General features: G+C 41.0%; 1 protein-coding gene across 1 annotated transcript in view; it reads right to left on the bottom strand.

Annotated features, from left to right (window-relative positions):
* The window catches only part of LOC5506344, a 78,010-nt gene that overhangs the window by 18,277 nt on the left and 41,558 nt on the right, over positions 1-18,175 (bottom strand). Inside the window, exons 6-7 of the mRNA XM_032374719.2 lie at positions 16,646-16,834; positions 14,390-14,655 (exon numbers count right to left, since the gene is read on the bottom strand). Of these exons, the coding sequence (XP_032230610.1) occupies positions 14,390-14,655; positions 16,646-16,834 (455 nt within the window). The remainder of the gene's footprint in view (positions 1-14,389; positions 14,656-16,645; positions 16,835-18,175) is intronic.

The following is an 18,175-nucleotide window of genomic DNA, read 5'->3' as shown; positions in this document are numbered from 1 at the left end:
CATCGAACGAGTGCCTTACGGGGAACCTGTCACATGGTGCCACCGCATGGTTGTGACCCGGAAGCACGACGGCTCACCGCGCCGGACTGTGGATCTCTCGCCACTAAACAAATTCTGCCAGCGCGAGACCTTTGCCATGGAGTCTCCCTTCCACCTCGCCCGCCGAATTCCGAAGGACACCTGGAAGACCGTCACCGACGCTTGGAACGGCTATCACAGCGTTCCCTTACGCGAGGCAGATCGACACCTGACCACTTTCATTACGCCCTTCGGGCGCTGGCGCTACACCAGGGCACCACAAGGATTCCTCTCGTCAGGGGATGGCTACAACCGTCGTTTCGATGCTATCCTATCAGCCTTTGAGCGCAAAGAGCGGTGTGTGGACGACACAATCCACTATGATACTGACCTAGAACAACACTGGTGGCGATCCATCGACTTCCTTACATGCGTAGGCCAGTCCGGTATAGTACTGAACCCCGACAAATTTCAGTTCGCCGAAAAGTGTGTGGACTTCGCCGGCTTTAGGGTGTCCGACTCAACCATAGAGCCACTCCCTAAGTACCTGGATGCCATCCGTGATTTCCCCACTCCTGAATCGACGACAGACATCAGAAGCTGGTTCGGTCTGGTCAACCAGGTGGCCAACTACGCCCAATTGCGCGAGACCATGGCGCCGTTTAAGCCATTCCTAAGCCCACGGTGCAAATTCACCTGGTCACCTGACCTGGAGTCTGCCTTCCAAGAGTCCAAAGAAGCCATAGTTCAGGCAATCCGCGAGGGCGTGGAAATCTACGACATGCAGAGGCGCACCTGCCTTCGCCCCGACTGGTCCCGAAGAGGTATTGGTTATTTCCTCCTCCAGCAACACTGTAGCTGCCCCTCTGGTATACCTGACTGCTGCCCAGGAGGATGGCGGATCACTCTGGCTGGCTCACGCTTCCTCTCCCCAGCCGAACAACGTTACGCAGCCATCGAGGGAGAGGCCCTGGCCGTTGCCTGGGGTCTCGAGCAAACCCGGTACTTCACACAGGGTTGCGACAACCTGGTGGTAGTCACCGACCACAAGCCTCTAGTCAAAATCTTCGGCGATCGCACCCTCGATGAGATCACCAACTCCCGTCTGTTCAGGTTAAAGCAGCGTACCCTCCCGTGGCGCTTCACCATCACCCATCGACCGGGAAAAAGTAACCAGGCGGCTGACGCCACATCAAGACACCCATCCCCATCAGGCTCAACTAACAGTCTCGCAACTTCAACTCCTAGTGTACCGGACATGGTTGAGTCGGCCCTCATGGCCTCCATCAGGAACGACGCACATGATCTTGGGGCCATCTCGTGGCCGATCCTCGCACAAGAGACTGCTACGGACCCATGCCTAGGTCACCTCCTACGCCTCATTGAACAAGATGTTGTTGTTGACCCTAACGACCCGGCGCTTTCAAGTCTCGGACATCTCAGTGAGTCGATATATGCACAGGATGGCGTTCTACTACTCAACGACCGTGTGGTTGTGCCCATGTCCCTCCGCAAACGGGTCCTCCAGCACTTACACGCTGCACATCAAGGAGCCTCTACTATGGAGCAGCAAGCGCGTGCCATTGTCTTCTGGCCGGGGATGTCACGGGACATTCAGGGCACCAGAGACGGATGCACAGATTGCAACCGCAACGCCCCATCTTAAGCGGCCACACCGCCCCTCCCGACCTCTCCGCCATCTACCCCGTTCGAGGCTGTCTACGCTGACTTCTTCGACTTTGGTGGCCGCCACTACCTAGTTGTCGGAGACCGGCTCTCTGGATGGGTGGAGGTCCTCAGCTCCACCGCAGGTACTGACCTAGGGGGCTCCGCTGGCCTGGTCCGTCACCTCCGAGCATTCTTCGCCACCTTTGGCGTGCCAACAGAGATATCAAGCGATGGCGGACCAGAGTTCACAGCAGGCGGCACCGAGACCTTTCTCCGACTTTGGGGGATCAAACACCGCCTGTCTTCTGTCGGCTTCCCACAATCCAACGGGAGAGCAGAAGTGGCAGTCAAAACAGCTAAACGTCTCCTGATGTCCAATACTGGTCCTAACGGCAGCCTTGATAACGATCGCTTTCTGCGTGCCATGTTACAGCTACGAAACACACCGGACCGGGACTGCGACCTTTCACCAGCCCAAATCATATTCGGTCGACCCCTTCGAGACTCCCTCATGTTCGTCAATCGACTAGAGAAGTTCTCTAATCCACACATCCGACCCCTGTGGCGGCAAGCATGGGCGGCGAAGGAAGATGCCCTTCGGACCCGCATATCACGTACCACCGAATCATTGACGAGCCACTCCAAACCACTTCGACCTCTGAAGCTAGGTGAAAGGGTCTTCATCCAGAACCAGCAGGGCCCACACCCGAACAAATGGGACCGCTCAGGCATGGTAGTGGAGTCGCCAGGCCACGACCAATACAGGATAAAGGTGGATGGCTCAGGACGGTTGACCCTGCGTAATCGTCGGTTCCTTCGTGCATACACCCCGGCCACGCCCACCCCAGACCATCAGTACAGGACGCCACCACCTCCACCCAGATCTCCAGAGTGTCAACCCACACTTAACAGCTCACCGTCGCCTCCCACAGGCAGTGGACCATTGACGGGCAATCCTCACGTCACCACCCAACTCTCACACGGTAGCCATCTCGTCATACCCACAGAGTGCAACCAGACAGTTCCACCCGCTGAACCCGTCGCTGAAACACCACCTACCACTCAAGCCAACAATGACCCTGTATCCTCTTGTATGCCTGACGCCTCATCTCAGGCCCCGCAGCCACTCCCTGAACCTAGAAGGCCAACTCGTGCGAGAACACGACCAAAACGCTACGAACCAGAGACAGGGAATTGGACAGTAGCAGGAGTCCGTTCGTCTAGCCTTGTATAGACTCTAGACTTAGTATAGACTCACGGACTGGGGGGGATGAAGAGTGTGTGACGCTGGCCGCTAGGGCCTAGGTCTTATGTAAGACCGCTGACCGGCTCAGGAGAGAGCAGCCGGCCATCTTGTTTTGAACATTATTCATGTAAGTCCTACGCGTTCATTTGTTATATCCTAGTTACCGTTATTTGTAATCCTCAGTTTAATAATAATCCTTGATTTATTGTATTGCCATAGGACTTCCTCATCTTTGTCAATAAAACCAATTGAACATCGAGGAGTATTTTCTTCACTATCCAGAACCAGAGTTATAAAAGTAAAAAACCTAGTTAGCCTGACAGGTTCTTGTATAGTCTTTTGCTATTACAATGACTCATGGTAAAGTAATTGAGGTAGTAAGTTAATCATAAAAAACAAAAACAGGTCTCCTAAATGATCCCTTAAGATCATATTTAAAACTATTTAGAAATCAATTTTCCTATTTCAAACTATTTCAAATTATAGGCTAAATAGATGCTTATAAAAAGGATTCTAATTTGATAATTTTGGGTTCATTCTAGGTTCATTCTAGGTTTTATATGTGGTTCTTAACTGTATAATAAAATAATGTACTCAGAATTTTTTCAAATATGTTGGAGTGCTTTTAGTCCACCCTTAGTAAAGTTACTTCATAAAGCACAAGAGAGAAGGTGAATAAAGATATTTTTCCAATATTTGAATTGCTTACTGAAAACCTAACACAAGAGAAAGAAAATGATAAAGCACTTTCTTTGCAAGTTAAATAAAATAATTTAAAGAAGTAAAAGGAATTGGGACAGTACAGGCAGGGAATGAGTACTTTTACCTCAAATCCACTATGATAGTGTGATTTGCTGATATACTTATTAATATATAGGAATTTGATATGTATTTTTTTTTAAATTTTGAAAATAATAAAATAGCACCCAGTTTTTTGTGAGGAACTTTAATTGATCCTCATATTAAAATAAATATGACCTCCCTTTACACCTGAAAGCCTTCCCTGTTAATCAAAGCATAAATTTATTTTGCTAATTTTGCTGTATCAGTTGTCTATCAAGTATAGTATAGTTAATGATATCCTTAGTAATGTCAATAAATAATTTTTTTTCCTAGAACAAAAAACATATTTGTTCTAGGTATTCCATAGGAGGATTGGGAGGACACCTTTTAATAATAATTGCAGTATTTATAGAACATGCAATCTTTATATGTTTTACATATGGTGCCGTTTTTGTGGGTGGTGGTACATGATGCATAATGAAAGTGCAGGGAAGGGGGGTTCTACACAAGTTGATGCTGAAAAAAGTCATGCTGGCTCCGCTCTTAGCCAGTGCCTAAATTTATATATTACTGTTTATTTTAGATATTGACCATGGCAAAGCAGATGTAAATAAGTAAATATAAGGATGGACAGAGATGGACTGAGTGATTAAAAAACTTTTTTTAATAGTTGTTTTATTTGTTAAAGATATGTGTTATTGACTATTACACTATTTGAAAGTATAGTTACAAACTGACACCCCAGTTCTGTATCATTGTCAAAAAATAGGGAGGACCCCCTTCGTATTTACAAAGACAACGCTTGAAGAACGCCGGACACATGGTCTGAGATTATATGGCTTTCAACGTTAATGGAGATATGCACCCGAGCCACTGCTACAGCCCTGCACCTGGTCCATGGACCCCTTGTTAAAAAATGGGTTTTCTAGTAATAACATGTATTCTAGCTAGGGAAGGTTTTCTACTTCTAGTATGATCCGAGTATGAACCAAGAACATGGATGAAGCTTGGTTAAAAAGTTTCTATGTGTTGAATACCCAGAGCTAACACAGTATTATACTTCTGTGTTTTTTTTATTCGCACTAAAACATAATATATGACTCAGCATATTGTGCATTCAAAAGGTGCATTGGGCTTTTAAAATCTATGATTATTTCACATCACTTTTGTGTATGGTGCTTGATTGTAAAAATTGTATGATTGGACAAATTGTGTCCACTTTCTCCCATTTACTGTGACTGAAAATTTTCTACCAGAAAGAATTCAAATCATTAAAATTCTGTTGGAGTAAAATTGTTTAGGAGAAAAATGATAAGCTCATGAAAATTATTTGTTTGTAGATATATTGTATTATACATATGCTGTAAATAACATTTACAGCATATCATGTATCCACTGTATTTCTTTGGGATTGAACATTTTACCAACAGGCTTGTGTATTTTTGGGGTTGCGAGTTTCCATTCTTTTTGGGTGTATGACATTTTGAGCTCTGTTGGACCATTCAATCATGTTTATAACTGAATACTGCCCCCCCCCTTCCAACCCACCTCTGGGCAATTATCCCTCTAACCTTCAAGGCATATAAATCCTATGCCCATCCAGCCTTTCGACTATCAAGTCATAGCCCATTCATGCTCTAGGGACATTGTCAAACATTTAAATTCAAGAGTTATACACAGGATGGGCTGGTTGGTAAAAGCCAAGCAAACAAAATATTCAAACTGTGTCATTTATTTGTTTTATTTGAAATTTTGTGTACCACATGCTTTTACTGTGTAGGAGATCAGATGATTTGAGCTTATACCACTATTAAGTCATTAAAACTTGTATGAAATACTGTATGTGTCAAAATTGTAAAAATTTTATTATTGGACAAATTTTGTCCACTTTTCTCCCATTTACTCTGACTGAAAATTTTCTACCAGAAAGAATTAAAATCATTAGATAAAATTTTTTAGGGGAAAAATTATAAGTTCATGAAAATTATTTGTTTTCTAGATATATTGCATTATACATTTGCTGTAAATAACATTTACAACATAACATATGTCCACTGTATTTCTTTCGGATTGAACATCTTACCAACAGGTTTCTGTATTTTGGGGGTAGAAACTGATAGTTTTAGAAGATTTAATGCATTGCCTAGCTATACTTGAATGCCATTTTTTCGATGAGAAGCGGGATGGTTATTATAAATATCAATCGAGAAAACTATACATTTTGGCTGAATATTGAGTAAAGCACTTCATAAAGCGGATGATTTTCTGACAAATGTACAACTCTCGTGCCAAAAATCGAAAAAAATCTCCCTACAACTATAAGCAAAATAAGGGCGACACAAATGAAATTGTGTGCTCGTTTGTTTATATTTAAATCGTCGCTCATCTAACACCCGTAAGAGATTGAAATAAGAGATAAGGACGTACTCATTTCTCTTTTTTCGACAATTTTGAGGATTTATCGATGAACGAAAGCCACAACCATTTCAAGTCCAAACGGGGAAACTTAAGGAGATTCGATACGGTTTCCCGAATCTCCAACCATCCCGTCACGAAGTTTTATTAAAGAAGTTTTAATATATAGATTTAGGCACTGCCTAAAGGCGGAGCCAGCATTTGATACCTTTTTGTATTGACTGATAGGGGTAATTTGGGGGGTTCTAGGTGTCTTTAAAATGTTTTTAATGAGATTAAAAAAGTCATTTTTTACTGCCATGTCATTATGAATGTAATGTTCTGGGTCGAATGCTTTAAACGACGGCAATATTCGTAGATCATCCGCTTTATTATCCTACTCTTATCGCATACCTACATAGCACTCCGGCTCCTCTACTCCTACCCATAATCCCTTACACCCGTTATGTAATCCCTTACACGTGACTGGTCACGGTTCCTGGTCACAATCCTAAATCCCTCCCTTTCCACTTAATTACGCATTAATAATTATAAAATCCTATCTACAAACAAAACAAGACAAGTATAAAAGTAATATGGCATATATCATTGATATGTCCCTGTATTGTTTCTGTAACACTCTAGCGCATGTCCAAAACAAAGTCCTTAAAGCGCTCTGGTGTCTTTACTGTGCGTCTAGGTCTAGCACTAGAGCTAATCTCTTCGTTCTCTGGCGGCTGGTCCGGCTCACTCCGCTCTGCTGGGACATTGTAGGGCTTGACAAATGAGCTGTCTCTCCTGTATACAACTCCCTCCTCTGACTCTACTGTCACATCGCTCCCCTCGTTTGTTATAAATGTATACGGTTCTGTTTCAAAATTCGGCTCCAGTTTCCCAGATGTTTTGGTGTTTTTCAGCAACACCTTGTCCCCTGGTACTATAGGACTGCTTACCGCATGACGCTTGTCGTCCGCATAATTCTTTTGACTCAACTTGTTCCTCCATTCGAAATCCCTCATACTCTCATCCGGAATTGACTTTGTTTTGAGCTCTCTACCGGACATCAAAAATGCTGGCGTCGCTCCCGTGGTCGCTTGCGGAGTAGAACGATATGCTAACAGAAATGTTGGCAGCTCTTTCTCCAGTTCTTCCCTTCCACCGCTGCTATCTTGAGTGCCTTTAACAGCGTGCGGTTCTGTCGTTCAACTTCGCCATTTGCCTGCGGCCAAAGTGGTGGCGATATCCTGTGCTCGATCCCGCATTCCCGTAGATATCTTGTAAACTCTTTGCTGACGAACTGGGACCCATTATCCGACTTAATCGAGTGAGGGAATCCGAACCTAGCGAAGACTTGGGTTAAGGCATATTAACTACCTTGTGTGATGTAGTTGAGTTCATAATAACTACCTCGTAAAAACGACTGTAATAATCAACTATTACTAACAAGCTTTCTTCTGTCGACATTGGCCCCATGAGGTCGATGGCCAGGTCTTGCCACGGTCCGGACGGCGGTTCCGACCTTTTCATTGGTTCTGGGGCAGCAAACTTCCCAACCACGTGACATCCGTGACAAGATTTGCAGACACGCTCGGCGTCACTGTCCATCTTAGGCCACCAAACTTTCGTCCTAAGTCGGCTCTTGGTCTTTACTATGCCCTGGTGTCCCTCGTGTGCTGCCTCCAGGACTCTGCTTCTCAAACTTCCAGGGATAATAATTCTGTCTCCTCCCATAACAAGTTTTCCTATAGTGCACAGTTCATTCTTTATACAAGTGTACGCCGCTAGTTTACACTGAGACCACTCTCCAGACCTGATGTAGTAGTGGACGCTTTGTAGTTGCGGGTCGTTCTCTGACGCGCGCTCAATTTCCCTGGTTGTCAACGCAACCGGTGTTGCCTCCATAGCCACAAATCTAACAGTGTCCTCGGTTTCGCTGCTCTTACCCTTTGGTCTTCTCTGATTCAGTCTCGACAAAGCATCTGCAATGTTTTTCTTCCCAGGCCGATAAATCACTTTGTAGTTGTAGATCTGGAGTCGTAACACCCATTTTTCGATCCTTGCTGACGGTTTCGAAGTCTTTCCAATGGCTTGTGGTCTGTCTCCAATTCAAACTCCTGACCATACACATAAATGTTGAATCTTTCGCATGCCCACACGACAGCAAGCGCCTCTTTCTCTGTCTGAGCATAACGCCTTTCCACGTCTGAAAGATTCCTTGAGGCATACGATACAGCTCTCCACTGTTCGTCTTGTAGTTGAAGCAAAACGGCGCCAATCCCTTCCGGTCCCGCATCCGTCACAATTCTCGTCTTGCAATCACTCTTAAAATATGCTAATGCAGTCGCGGTAGTCACCAGTTTCTTTAGCTTGTCAAATGCCTCTTGTTGTTCTGTGTCCCAGACAAAAAACTGTTCCTTTTTGAGCATACGCCGCAACGGTTGACGATCTGTGAAACATTTGGAATGAACTTCGCCGAATATTGTACAAGCTGTACAAATGATCTAACTTTAAAAACATTCTGTGGTGGTCTCGCATTCACTATTGCCGCAATCTTCTCTTCGCTTGGTGTAATTCCTTGCGCACTGAGCTCATGCCCAAAGAATTTTAACTTGGGTAATCTAAATTGACACTTGTCTCCATTTACCGTCAGGCCTTTCTCCTGTAGCCGTGACAGCACTTTATGCAAATTTGCATCGTGTTCGGCTAGATCAGTTCCATAAACAATCAAATCGTCTGCAATGTTTGCCACTCCGTTACAGCCGGTCAAAACATCCGAAATGATTTTCTGATATTTCCCCTGTGCGTCACGAATGAAGTGATGTCTCTCGAGTGCTCGTCTAGCTCAATTTGATGGAAACCCCACTTCAAGTCGATTTTGCTAAACACAGTCGCGCCATTCAGGTCGTACAGCACCTCTTCTATTGTCGGAATGGGTTGCCTTTCTCTTATAATCGCCTCGTTCGCTCTTCTCATGTCTACGCATACGCGTATGTCCTTGCCATCAGCCTTTGGAACAACAACCAGTGGCGAAACCCATCTTGTCGGTGTCGCTTCCGGTATCTCTTCGATTATCTCTTTCTCTAGCAAATCGTCCAGCTTCTCGTCTACCTTATCCCGTAATCCTAACGGTAACCTCAGTACAGGCTGTGCGACCGGTGAGACTCCTTCATCGACATGAAGTTTCAACTTGTAATCTGGGAGTTTTCCGACTCCGGAAAATATATCAGAATACTGTTCGCGAATATCAGAATCGCTAGCTTCTACAACCGCACTTTCTCTTGTCTCCGGCCCGACCCTAAGTACTTTAAGCTGCTCGGCTGTCTTCTTTCCTAGCAAAGCCTTTCCTTTCACTCTATAACCTTGAACTCGTCCCGGCATTTCTTGCCACTCGCCATGCATATTATCTCTGTCGTGAAAGTTCCTGCGACGTCAATTGGTTCTCTTTGTCCGTAGGCAAACAATTTCTTGTTGGAACTCGCGGAGTTGCAATCTACTCGATGGTCCTTCAAGTAAGTCCACGTCGCATAATCAATAAGATTACATGTAGCTCCCAAGTCAATCAGGACTCCCTCTAGGCTTACTCCTCCGATAGTCAGGTTCACTTCACCAGAGCGAGCGCCGTCATTCTGTCCGACCACAAACGCATACGACTCGTCTATTTCCGAATCTCCGTTCTCCTCGGCGGCAACCTGATACGCGTTGCCCTTTCTCCGTGTAGTCTTGCAACACGCCGAGAAATGGCCTTTTATCCCGCACGAGTTACAGCTCTGAGATTTCGCGGGACAGACTGGGTCTCTCGCAATATGTCCTGTCCGATTGCAATTAAAGCAACGTCCTTGGTTCAGGCCTGATTTGCGGTTTATCTTTGTGTGATCACCGCCATTATTCATGTTTTGGTTGAGTGCGTTCACCGCGTGCGAACTCTCCAATGACTTCATTTGTTCTTCTACGGCCTCGTAAGCGCGAGCCACATATTGTAAATTTTTCAAACTAGCGTTTACTTCCTCCAAGAATTTCCGCCTCAGTTTAGATTCGAAACCCTTCTCTATTAGTTGATCCCGTATTGTTTCATCTACGTTATTGAAGTCGCACGTGCTCGCTTTTTGTCTCAAACGTGATACAAACTAATCCACTTTCTCGCCTGGAGCCTGACTCATTTGGCGAAACTGGTGCCTTTCAAATGGCAAATTGACTTTAGGAATGAAATAGTCGTCCAGAAGCTTTACACATTCAGAGAATGCTTTTTCCTCGTCTTCGCCGACCAAAGTAAAATAAACTTCCTGTAGGTCTAGTCCCGCCGTGGGCAGAAGTAGCGCTACCTTCTGTTTGTCATTCACTACTCCTTTTGCTGTCAGATAAAGGTTGAATGACCGCTTCCATTTCTTCCATCTGATCGCCAAGTTTGAAGAGTCTTCCCTGGGGTTAAAGCAGGGAATCCCTCTCACATCTATCGGAGTTAGGATCGCCGCTGTTTCACTATTGTCGTCTGGCTTGCCGCAAATAATCAGTCTAAAATGTCGCCTCTATCTCCTTCAACAAAGCTGTTTAGCCAAAGAAATAACAGTTTACCTCGTCGCCAATGTAATGTTCTGGGTCGAATGCTTTAAACGACGGCAATATTCGTAGATCATCCGCTTTATTATCCTACTCTTATCGCATACCTACATAGCACTCCGGCTCCTCTACTCCTACCCATAATCCCTTACACCCGTTATGTAATCCCTTACACGTGACTGGTCACGGTTCCTGATCACAATCCTACATCCCTCCCTTTCCATTTAATTACGCATTAATAATTATAAAATCCTATCTACAAACAAAACAAGACAAGTATAAAAGTAATATGGCATATATCATTGATATGTCCCTGAATTGTTTCTGTAACACTCTAGCGCATGTCCAAAACAAAGTCCTTAAAGCGCGTGACTGGCCACGGTTCCTGACCACAATCCTACAATGAATTGTACAGGCCCGTACCTAGGAGCTGCCACCACCCCCCCACCCCCCCCCCCCCCCCCACACACACACACACACACACGGCCAAAGGAACACTTTCGGTTCGCAGTAGGAGTGCTATTATTTGTAGACAAAACTCACTCTGGTATGTAGCCAAATCCGACATTAAACCTCCCCTGGAAATACTGCAAAGGCGCGGTCAGATTTTTATCAGAGAACTCCCCCACCGCGGTAATAGAAGGTCCACTTTTTTTTATTTCTCACCCCCCCCCCCCCCCCCCCAATGAAAAATCCTCGGTATGGGTCTGTTGCATTGGCCCCTCCAAATGTATCAAGCAAGCACTCATTTAATAATATTTTTAAATATTAAAATATTAAAATATGCAGTATGAAAGTTAACAAATACTAAACCTTGGTGTGAAAAAGGCTGTCAAAGTTCAGGTGTCTTAGTGGACGAGAATGATTTTCAAGAGTCTAATGGTCAATTCTTATTTTCCCTCTTATTTAACTCCACTATCTATATTTTGTTTTTTATCAAAATAGCATTCTAACAAGCATTTATAACAATAATGCAATAATAACTTGACTGAGCACTTTTCTAGTATTTTTCCCTTTCCTATTACCTTTAGGATTGATATAAAACTGTTTTCTTTACAAATTTATTATTGAAAAAGCACAAGTTTGTTGTTATATTTATATAATTTAAGTACTTTGATCTAATAAAAACCTCTTCCCTTTATAGAAGTATAGAACTTGTATCAAAGCTACATTCTGACCAGCTTTGCCCTTGCAAAGAAACAAATAATAAATGAAACAGCATTCCAAAGATATAATGATACAGTTATAGATTTCAGGTGCCATATGGAAGTTTTGTCTATCACATAATGGTAATACTCCATCACCAAGGATATTACAGTCATGCATTACATATTGGTGCACCCACCCTTTAGCATGGTGGCCTGCTGTTTTATAAAAACCCTGGATCCACACATGCTAATGCTACTCCAAAATTAAATGCAATGGAGAAGAACAAATTTACTTGGGAAGCAAATTCTAAATAAAAAATCCTTGATATTACTGAAAGTAGTGCTAAATGAAAATGTCTTATTTCAAAGCTAACATATTTTAATTTATTTAGGGTGCAGAGGGGAAACAGCAAATAATATCAATTGCATACAAGTATCTTGCTCTAAAAAACCTATTACACTTATACTGTAATATAAAAGTAAGAAATCCCCTTCTATATTATCTTAATATTTGCCTATTATTATGCCTTTCAGTCTTTATAATCAATCACGGCCCTTAGGTAGTCCTTGGTTAGTTTTACCTAAATAAAAATGAAAACAATTAATTATTTTTTTCTTTTAAAACAATATTTTTATCATGCCATTTATAACCTTACTAATTTTCCACAACTATTTGAATAAAAATAAATAATACACATTAAAAAGTATGCAAGATGCAGACAATATAAATATATAGGTAATAAGTTGATTTTTTTTTTCGAAGAGAAAATTCTTTTGTAATTGTAAAGTTAAAGTAGTTATGATAATGTTGAAAAAATGTTGCTGTATCTTTGAAAAGACTAAATACACAGAATATAAAGACAAGAAAGGTCTTCTTTAGCAATATAGGACAGGATAATATTTGTCAGCCTTTATTAAATATCTCAACGCAGTCAATAAAGTTTAGAGAGAACGAAGAATATCAAAGGATGTGTTATGCTCAACATGTTTGATTAGACCACGAATTCTCAAAGCAAACTCTATAAACAAATGTATAAATCAAACAGGCTAAGTGGCATTGATACAGTAACTAGACTACTACGTATTTCTGTCGTTAAATTCTTACTTACCGTGAGGAATATACGCCTGAATTTATAGAACTTGTAAGTATTTACGTATTTACATCAAAACAAGGATATAATATGACTTTGATATGGCATCTTGACGTCAAACTAAAGCTGGTACGGTGTTTTAGTCTGAGCGATTAGTTATGGAAAAAAAAACGAACAAACGAGCATTATAAAAGCACAACAATAAAAAAATACCTTTCATATTCTCAATACAAATCGTCGTCTAAAACTCACCTTGGCAGTTTTTTTTTTCTCGCTTTCTGTTGTGGTTGTGTTGTTCGCTTTTGTTGTAAACTGTGAAGTTGTCGAATTTCTGCTAGCAAGGAACTCGTCGACAGAAGCGAATAATTTTTATAGCCTCTATAGTCCTCTTTTTAGCTGTTGCAACGGGCGGGATTCACGAACGCTCGGGTAGATTTTACTATCGACTCGTACTTCAGACAAATTGGTTCCTAAAAGACTTCAGTCCGTTTGAATCCGCATATTTTCTCATTAAATACTGCCTTTTTTTTCTGTAAACATACGAACTTTGAACTAAAAACACATAAAAGCGTAAGACCGAGAGGGGCCTGAGAGTTGCGCGGCTGGATTACTGGCTGATTTGTGACAACGCAGGGTAACCGCGCGATGACCACAAAACCAAGTCGCATAACTTACCATATTTCTATACCTATGGAGCTCCGCGGAGGAATTCTGAGATATTGGCGTATTTTTATTTTCAGCCACTCTGTTATTTACCTATTTTGAAATTCGCCCCTAAAAAAAATCCATACGCAAGCAAGGAATTTTTACCATTGTTATTTAGCTACCTCTTATTTCTAACAGCATACCAGAAATTAAAGCAATCGGTTTTGTTGATCGTAGGTTTTAGTGGCCGTTCTGGGGACTATTTAATACTTTCAAAATAAAGAAATTGAACTTTTTTAGCCGCCATGTAAAATTTCGCCGATAAAATTTTTTTGTCGTTTTCATAGAATAAAATTAAGATATTGAGATCATTCGGGTTTACTTTGAGCTCCATTGAAGGGTTGTAGATAAGCGATTAGATTTTTTGAAAATGGGTATTTTTTGACTGATCTTCTGGTTTATTGGGAGCTCCGTGAAACACGTCCGCTCGCGTTGAAGTCTTGACTCAACTGATTTGATTGACAGATTTTTCGGAGCAAACCAGTTTCCTCCCTTTTATAGTGTTTAAAGCCTCTTTGATCTTTGTTCAAATCGCGCTATAATCTTCCACATTCGGCTCAAAGTCTTGAGTAGTTATTCCTTTATCATATTACCACAAAGAAAATGCTAGACTAAGGTCATCTTTACCTCTTATGCTTTTTGTTTTAGTCACACTAACTAGAGTGTATTTTATAGTCGAGTTCTTGTCGACTTGTCGACTTCTTGTTCTTGTATTATTACCCGAAATACTCCAAAATACTTCATCGCCTTTGCAAAAATTTATCATCGCCTAAAGAACCTACCGGTGACGATGGTTTGTTTCCGTATTGTCGATGATCTTCGCCTGCTGGTCATCAGCCTGAGCTTGCTGTCTTCCAGGGTCACCAAATTATTTTCCAGGAGTGATATCTTTCTTGAAATGCTGGATTTGTGCAGTGTTCTGCTACGCCGACGAAAGTGATGCAGTTTCTCGTTGTCTGTGAGCCACTCCTCAAATGATATGTCAAGAAAAGCAGAGTTCAAATGCCAGCCAGAATGCTTTATGGTATGAAGTTGATCTCGTATAATGCTGAAAAAAACGTCTTAGATAAATACAACAAAATATAACTGTTAATCATACAGCTCGGTATATAGCTACGCTGCTAGCGCGCTCTTGTTTGTTTGGTTGGTGTCTCTCCTGTAGAAAGAAAACGCCAAAAATGGAATTCGCTTCTCTGATTGATCTAAAATTGAATGGCGCGAAAGTGGGAACCCGCGAGTACTGGAAAAAAAGCATTACATTTCTTTTCTTCGTTTGCAAAACGAACATGCTACAAAATTTCGAGGTACCCATCGCTACCCCGATGTTGATGAAAAAACGTCAAGCTGTGTAACCACGCTTCGCCTCCACTCGAGAAAACACAAACTTCCAAATGTCTAAGAAGTGAGAAAATTATTTGAAAACCCCTATTGTTGTGGATTGCTTAAATCAAAGAATCTACAATTTTCTCTGAGCACGCTGTCGAATTTCGCCTTCAACAAACTGGTTATCACACGGCAGAAAATCACTACCGATTCACAACATAGCGAAGAGTGAAAGTCTACGAAAAGCCTAAACTTATAAGAAAGGACTCATGTCTAAAGACGGAGAGATCGAAGACAATAAAGCAGCAAAAGTATGAGTGAGGTTGGTTTCTCGCCGACTTGAAACGAATGAAACGGTACGTTTTCAAATCGTATATAAGTTATATAAGTAATTAAACAATTTTATCGCTTACTTATTCGTTCGTGTTCACTTCTTTAGTCTTAATTTAATTAGTTTAGTTTTCCTTTACAGTAACACTATATATTTTGCCGAGTTACTGTTTTTATTTATAATCATGGTGTAGAAAATAAATATCTAAAATGCGAATTGTTCGAACAAAACCAACTCCGCTTCTGCCATTTCTGACCAAATCATAATTTCTCGTGTCAATCTTATTATTCTATACTTTAGAATCTGAGCCAGACTAAAAGGCAAAAAGAGTAAACGAATGTATTTTATCTCTCATATTGTCTCAGCTTTGATTTTTTTCGGTAAGAACAGTAAAGGTTAGTATTTTAAATTCTTTCTTTCTGAGAGTTTGTTTCACATCAACAACTAGTTTGCACTTATCCTAGAAGGTCCTTACAAATTTAAACCAGACATAAATAATAAATAAATAATAATAAATAGTAAAAAAATCTGAACTGTATAATCCCTGGTGTTGTTCCTTGGCCATAGAATTAGAGAATGTTCAGAATAGCATTCGAGTCATCCTGCTACAGGTAGCAGAATGGGAGGCCTCTATTCCATCCCGGGATGGGAACGCGGAATGAAAGAGCGCGCCCTTTTTCTAGTCTAATCATTCTATTCCGGAATCACGAGTAATAAAATGCTCCCTTAGATTAGTCCTGACACCATTGTGTGAAGGCAATACAATTGTTATTTCAAATTTTTCTTTTCTCATCATGTTTGTATTTTTTCATTTCCTTTTTGCTGTTATTGTTTATACAGTAAGTGGTGGAAATATAGAAAAAATTAATTTAGAAATGGATAAAAACCTATAAATGTAATGTCTTAAGGTTCTAATATTCAAGCTAAAATGAAACTTAAGCAGGACAGCATTTAAGAAAAAAGTTTTGAGTGGAGTTTTTATTTTTGTTCATTTATTTATGTTAATTATAATATATTTATGTTAATTTTATAATGCTAATTAAAGTGAGCTCTATATTTGGACAAAATAAACAAGTACCCTTTTTATTATTCTGATCTTTATTATGGTTATGATTATTATGATTTATAAAATGTATTATTATCATTATTATTTTGTTATTGTTATAATTATTAAAACTATGGAAAATATCTGGAATACAAATGCGCTGGCTCCGCCTTTAGGCAGTGCCTAATTCTATATATTTGCAACAAATTACAAAGTAAATTGACCTGGTTTTATGAAAATGGCACACAAACATAACTTGTCGCAAATATCGACATTTCGAAATCGCAGAATTTTGACGTTTAATGTAAGATTATTTTAACCATAAACCTAAATGTTCACCTTATATCTGCACGCTCGTCCTCGGGTTCAATGCAGCTCGCCACAATGTCGGCGATATAGTATGGCCACGTAGGCAATATTGGCAGCATCATTCCTTGCTTGTAGATAGCTTGTGATATGCTAGTTTCTCCAGAGAGCCAGCACCATGGAAGGGCACGGGTAAGACATTCCCAGAACGAGGCTCCAAAACTGCGTAGCATAAAATATGGTTACCATCATGGCTTTTCATGCCTTTTTACGAGTTGGTGGTAGCGGAGCCAGCGCGGCCGTAGGCCGCGCGCGGAGCCCCATAGATATAGAAATGGTCTATAACTAGGCGACTCGGTTTTTGTGGTCGATGACGTCACAAGCATCTCACAAGCTGCCATCCATCCATCCAGCCAGCCAGCCGCGATCTGCCTCGGCACAGGCCTCCAGAGCGCGCAAAACAATATGGCGGATGAGTCATTTCAATGAATGATTGGTCAAATTCTCACAAAGATGAGCAAGGCTTAAATGAATTACTTTGGTAAACTTCAGCTTGCTTTGGAGAAAGAAGTAGAGAGCTGGTCTCCTAAAACCCTAAATATCCTAAATATATTTGATAAACACTTGAAATTTAAATCGACTATTCTGGAATTCTGTTTTCATTTAAAAAAAAAAAGATGCACATACATATTAGGACCTTGAGAATCTGTTATTACCTAAAAATATGCCTTGTTTTGATACCACCTACAATATTTTCAATAACCCTGGGTACATCAGTGCTTTCTTACAGACCTTAAAAAACTTTTTTTTTCATATGTCACAATATAATGTGGTCCAAAAGTAAAATTCAGGTTTCATAGAAAGCCAAGACAGCTTTTTTGTAGAGGAGCAATTTGCTCAAAAGCAATGTTTTTTTCCCTCTGCAGCTTCTCCTATAAAAGCTCTTTCAACCTCTGGCTCATCAGATCATAGAGCTTTATGAGACAGCAAAGTTCATATATTCATTTTCTGTAATGGGTATCATTTTAGAAAATTTTAGTTGGGACTATTTTTAGTTTTAGGTTTTATGAATTAGGTTTTTATGGGATAATATTTGTATCCTATTTTTAGTTTTAGGTTTTATTAATTAGGTTTTTGTGGTGTAATATTTGTATCGCAAGGAAATTACCAGTTTTTTCTTTAACGCTTTTCCCCAAACTTCTTTAGCTTAATCTCAGCCAGAAAATTCTGAAATCAAGCTGAGACACAAGCTGCTAGCTAAGAAACATGACCCAGGGTCACTAAAAATAAACACATATAAAGTAACAAAAAGTAAACATATAAAGTAACAAAGATAATATTTTAATGGGAAAATTGTTCTAAAAAATGAACCAGAGTTATAAAAGTAAAAAACCTAGTTTTTTTCCAAGTTAGCCTGACAGGTTCTTGTATGATGTGTGGTTAGTGACATTTTAGGCTATTTATGTTCATAAATAGTCTCTTGCTATTACAATGACTCATTGAGGTAGCAAGTTAATCATAAAAAAACAAAAACAGTTCTCCTATATGATCCCTTAAGATCAT

The sequence above is a fragment of the Nematostella vectensis genome, chromosome 6 (genome assembly GCF_932526225.1).
Source record: "Nematostella vectensis chromosome 6, jaNemVect1.1, whole genome shotgun sequence".
In the NCBI taxonomy this organism is placed as follows: Eukaryota; Metazoa; Cnidaria; class Anthozoa; order Actiniaria; family Edwardsiidae; genus Nematostella; species Nematostella vectensis.
Note: the sequence above shows the minus strand (reverse complement) of the source record. Positions and strands in the feature narration are given on the sequence as shown.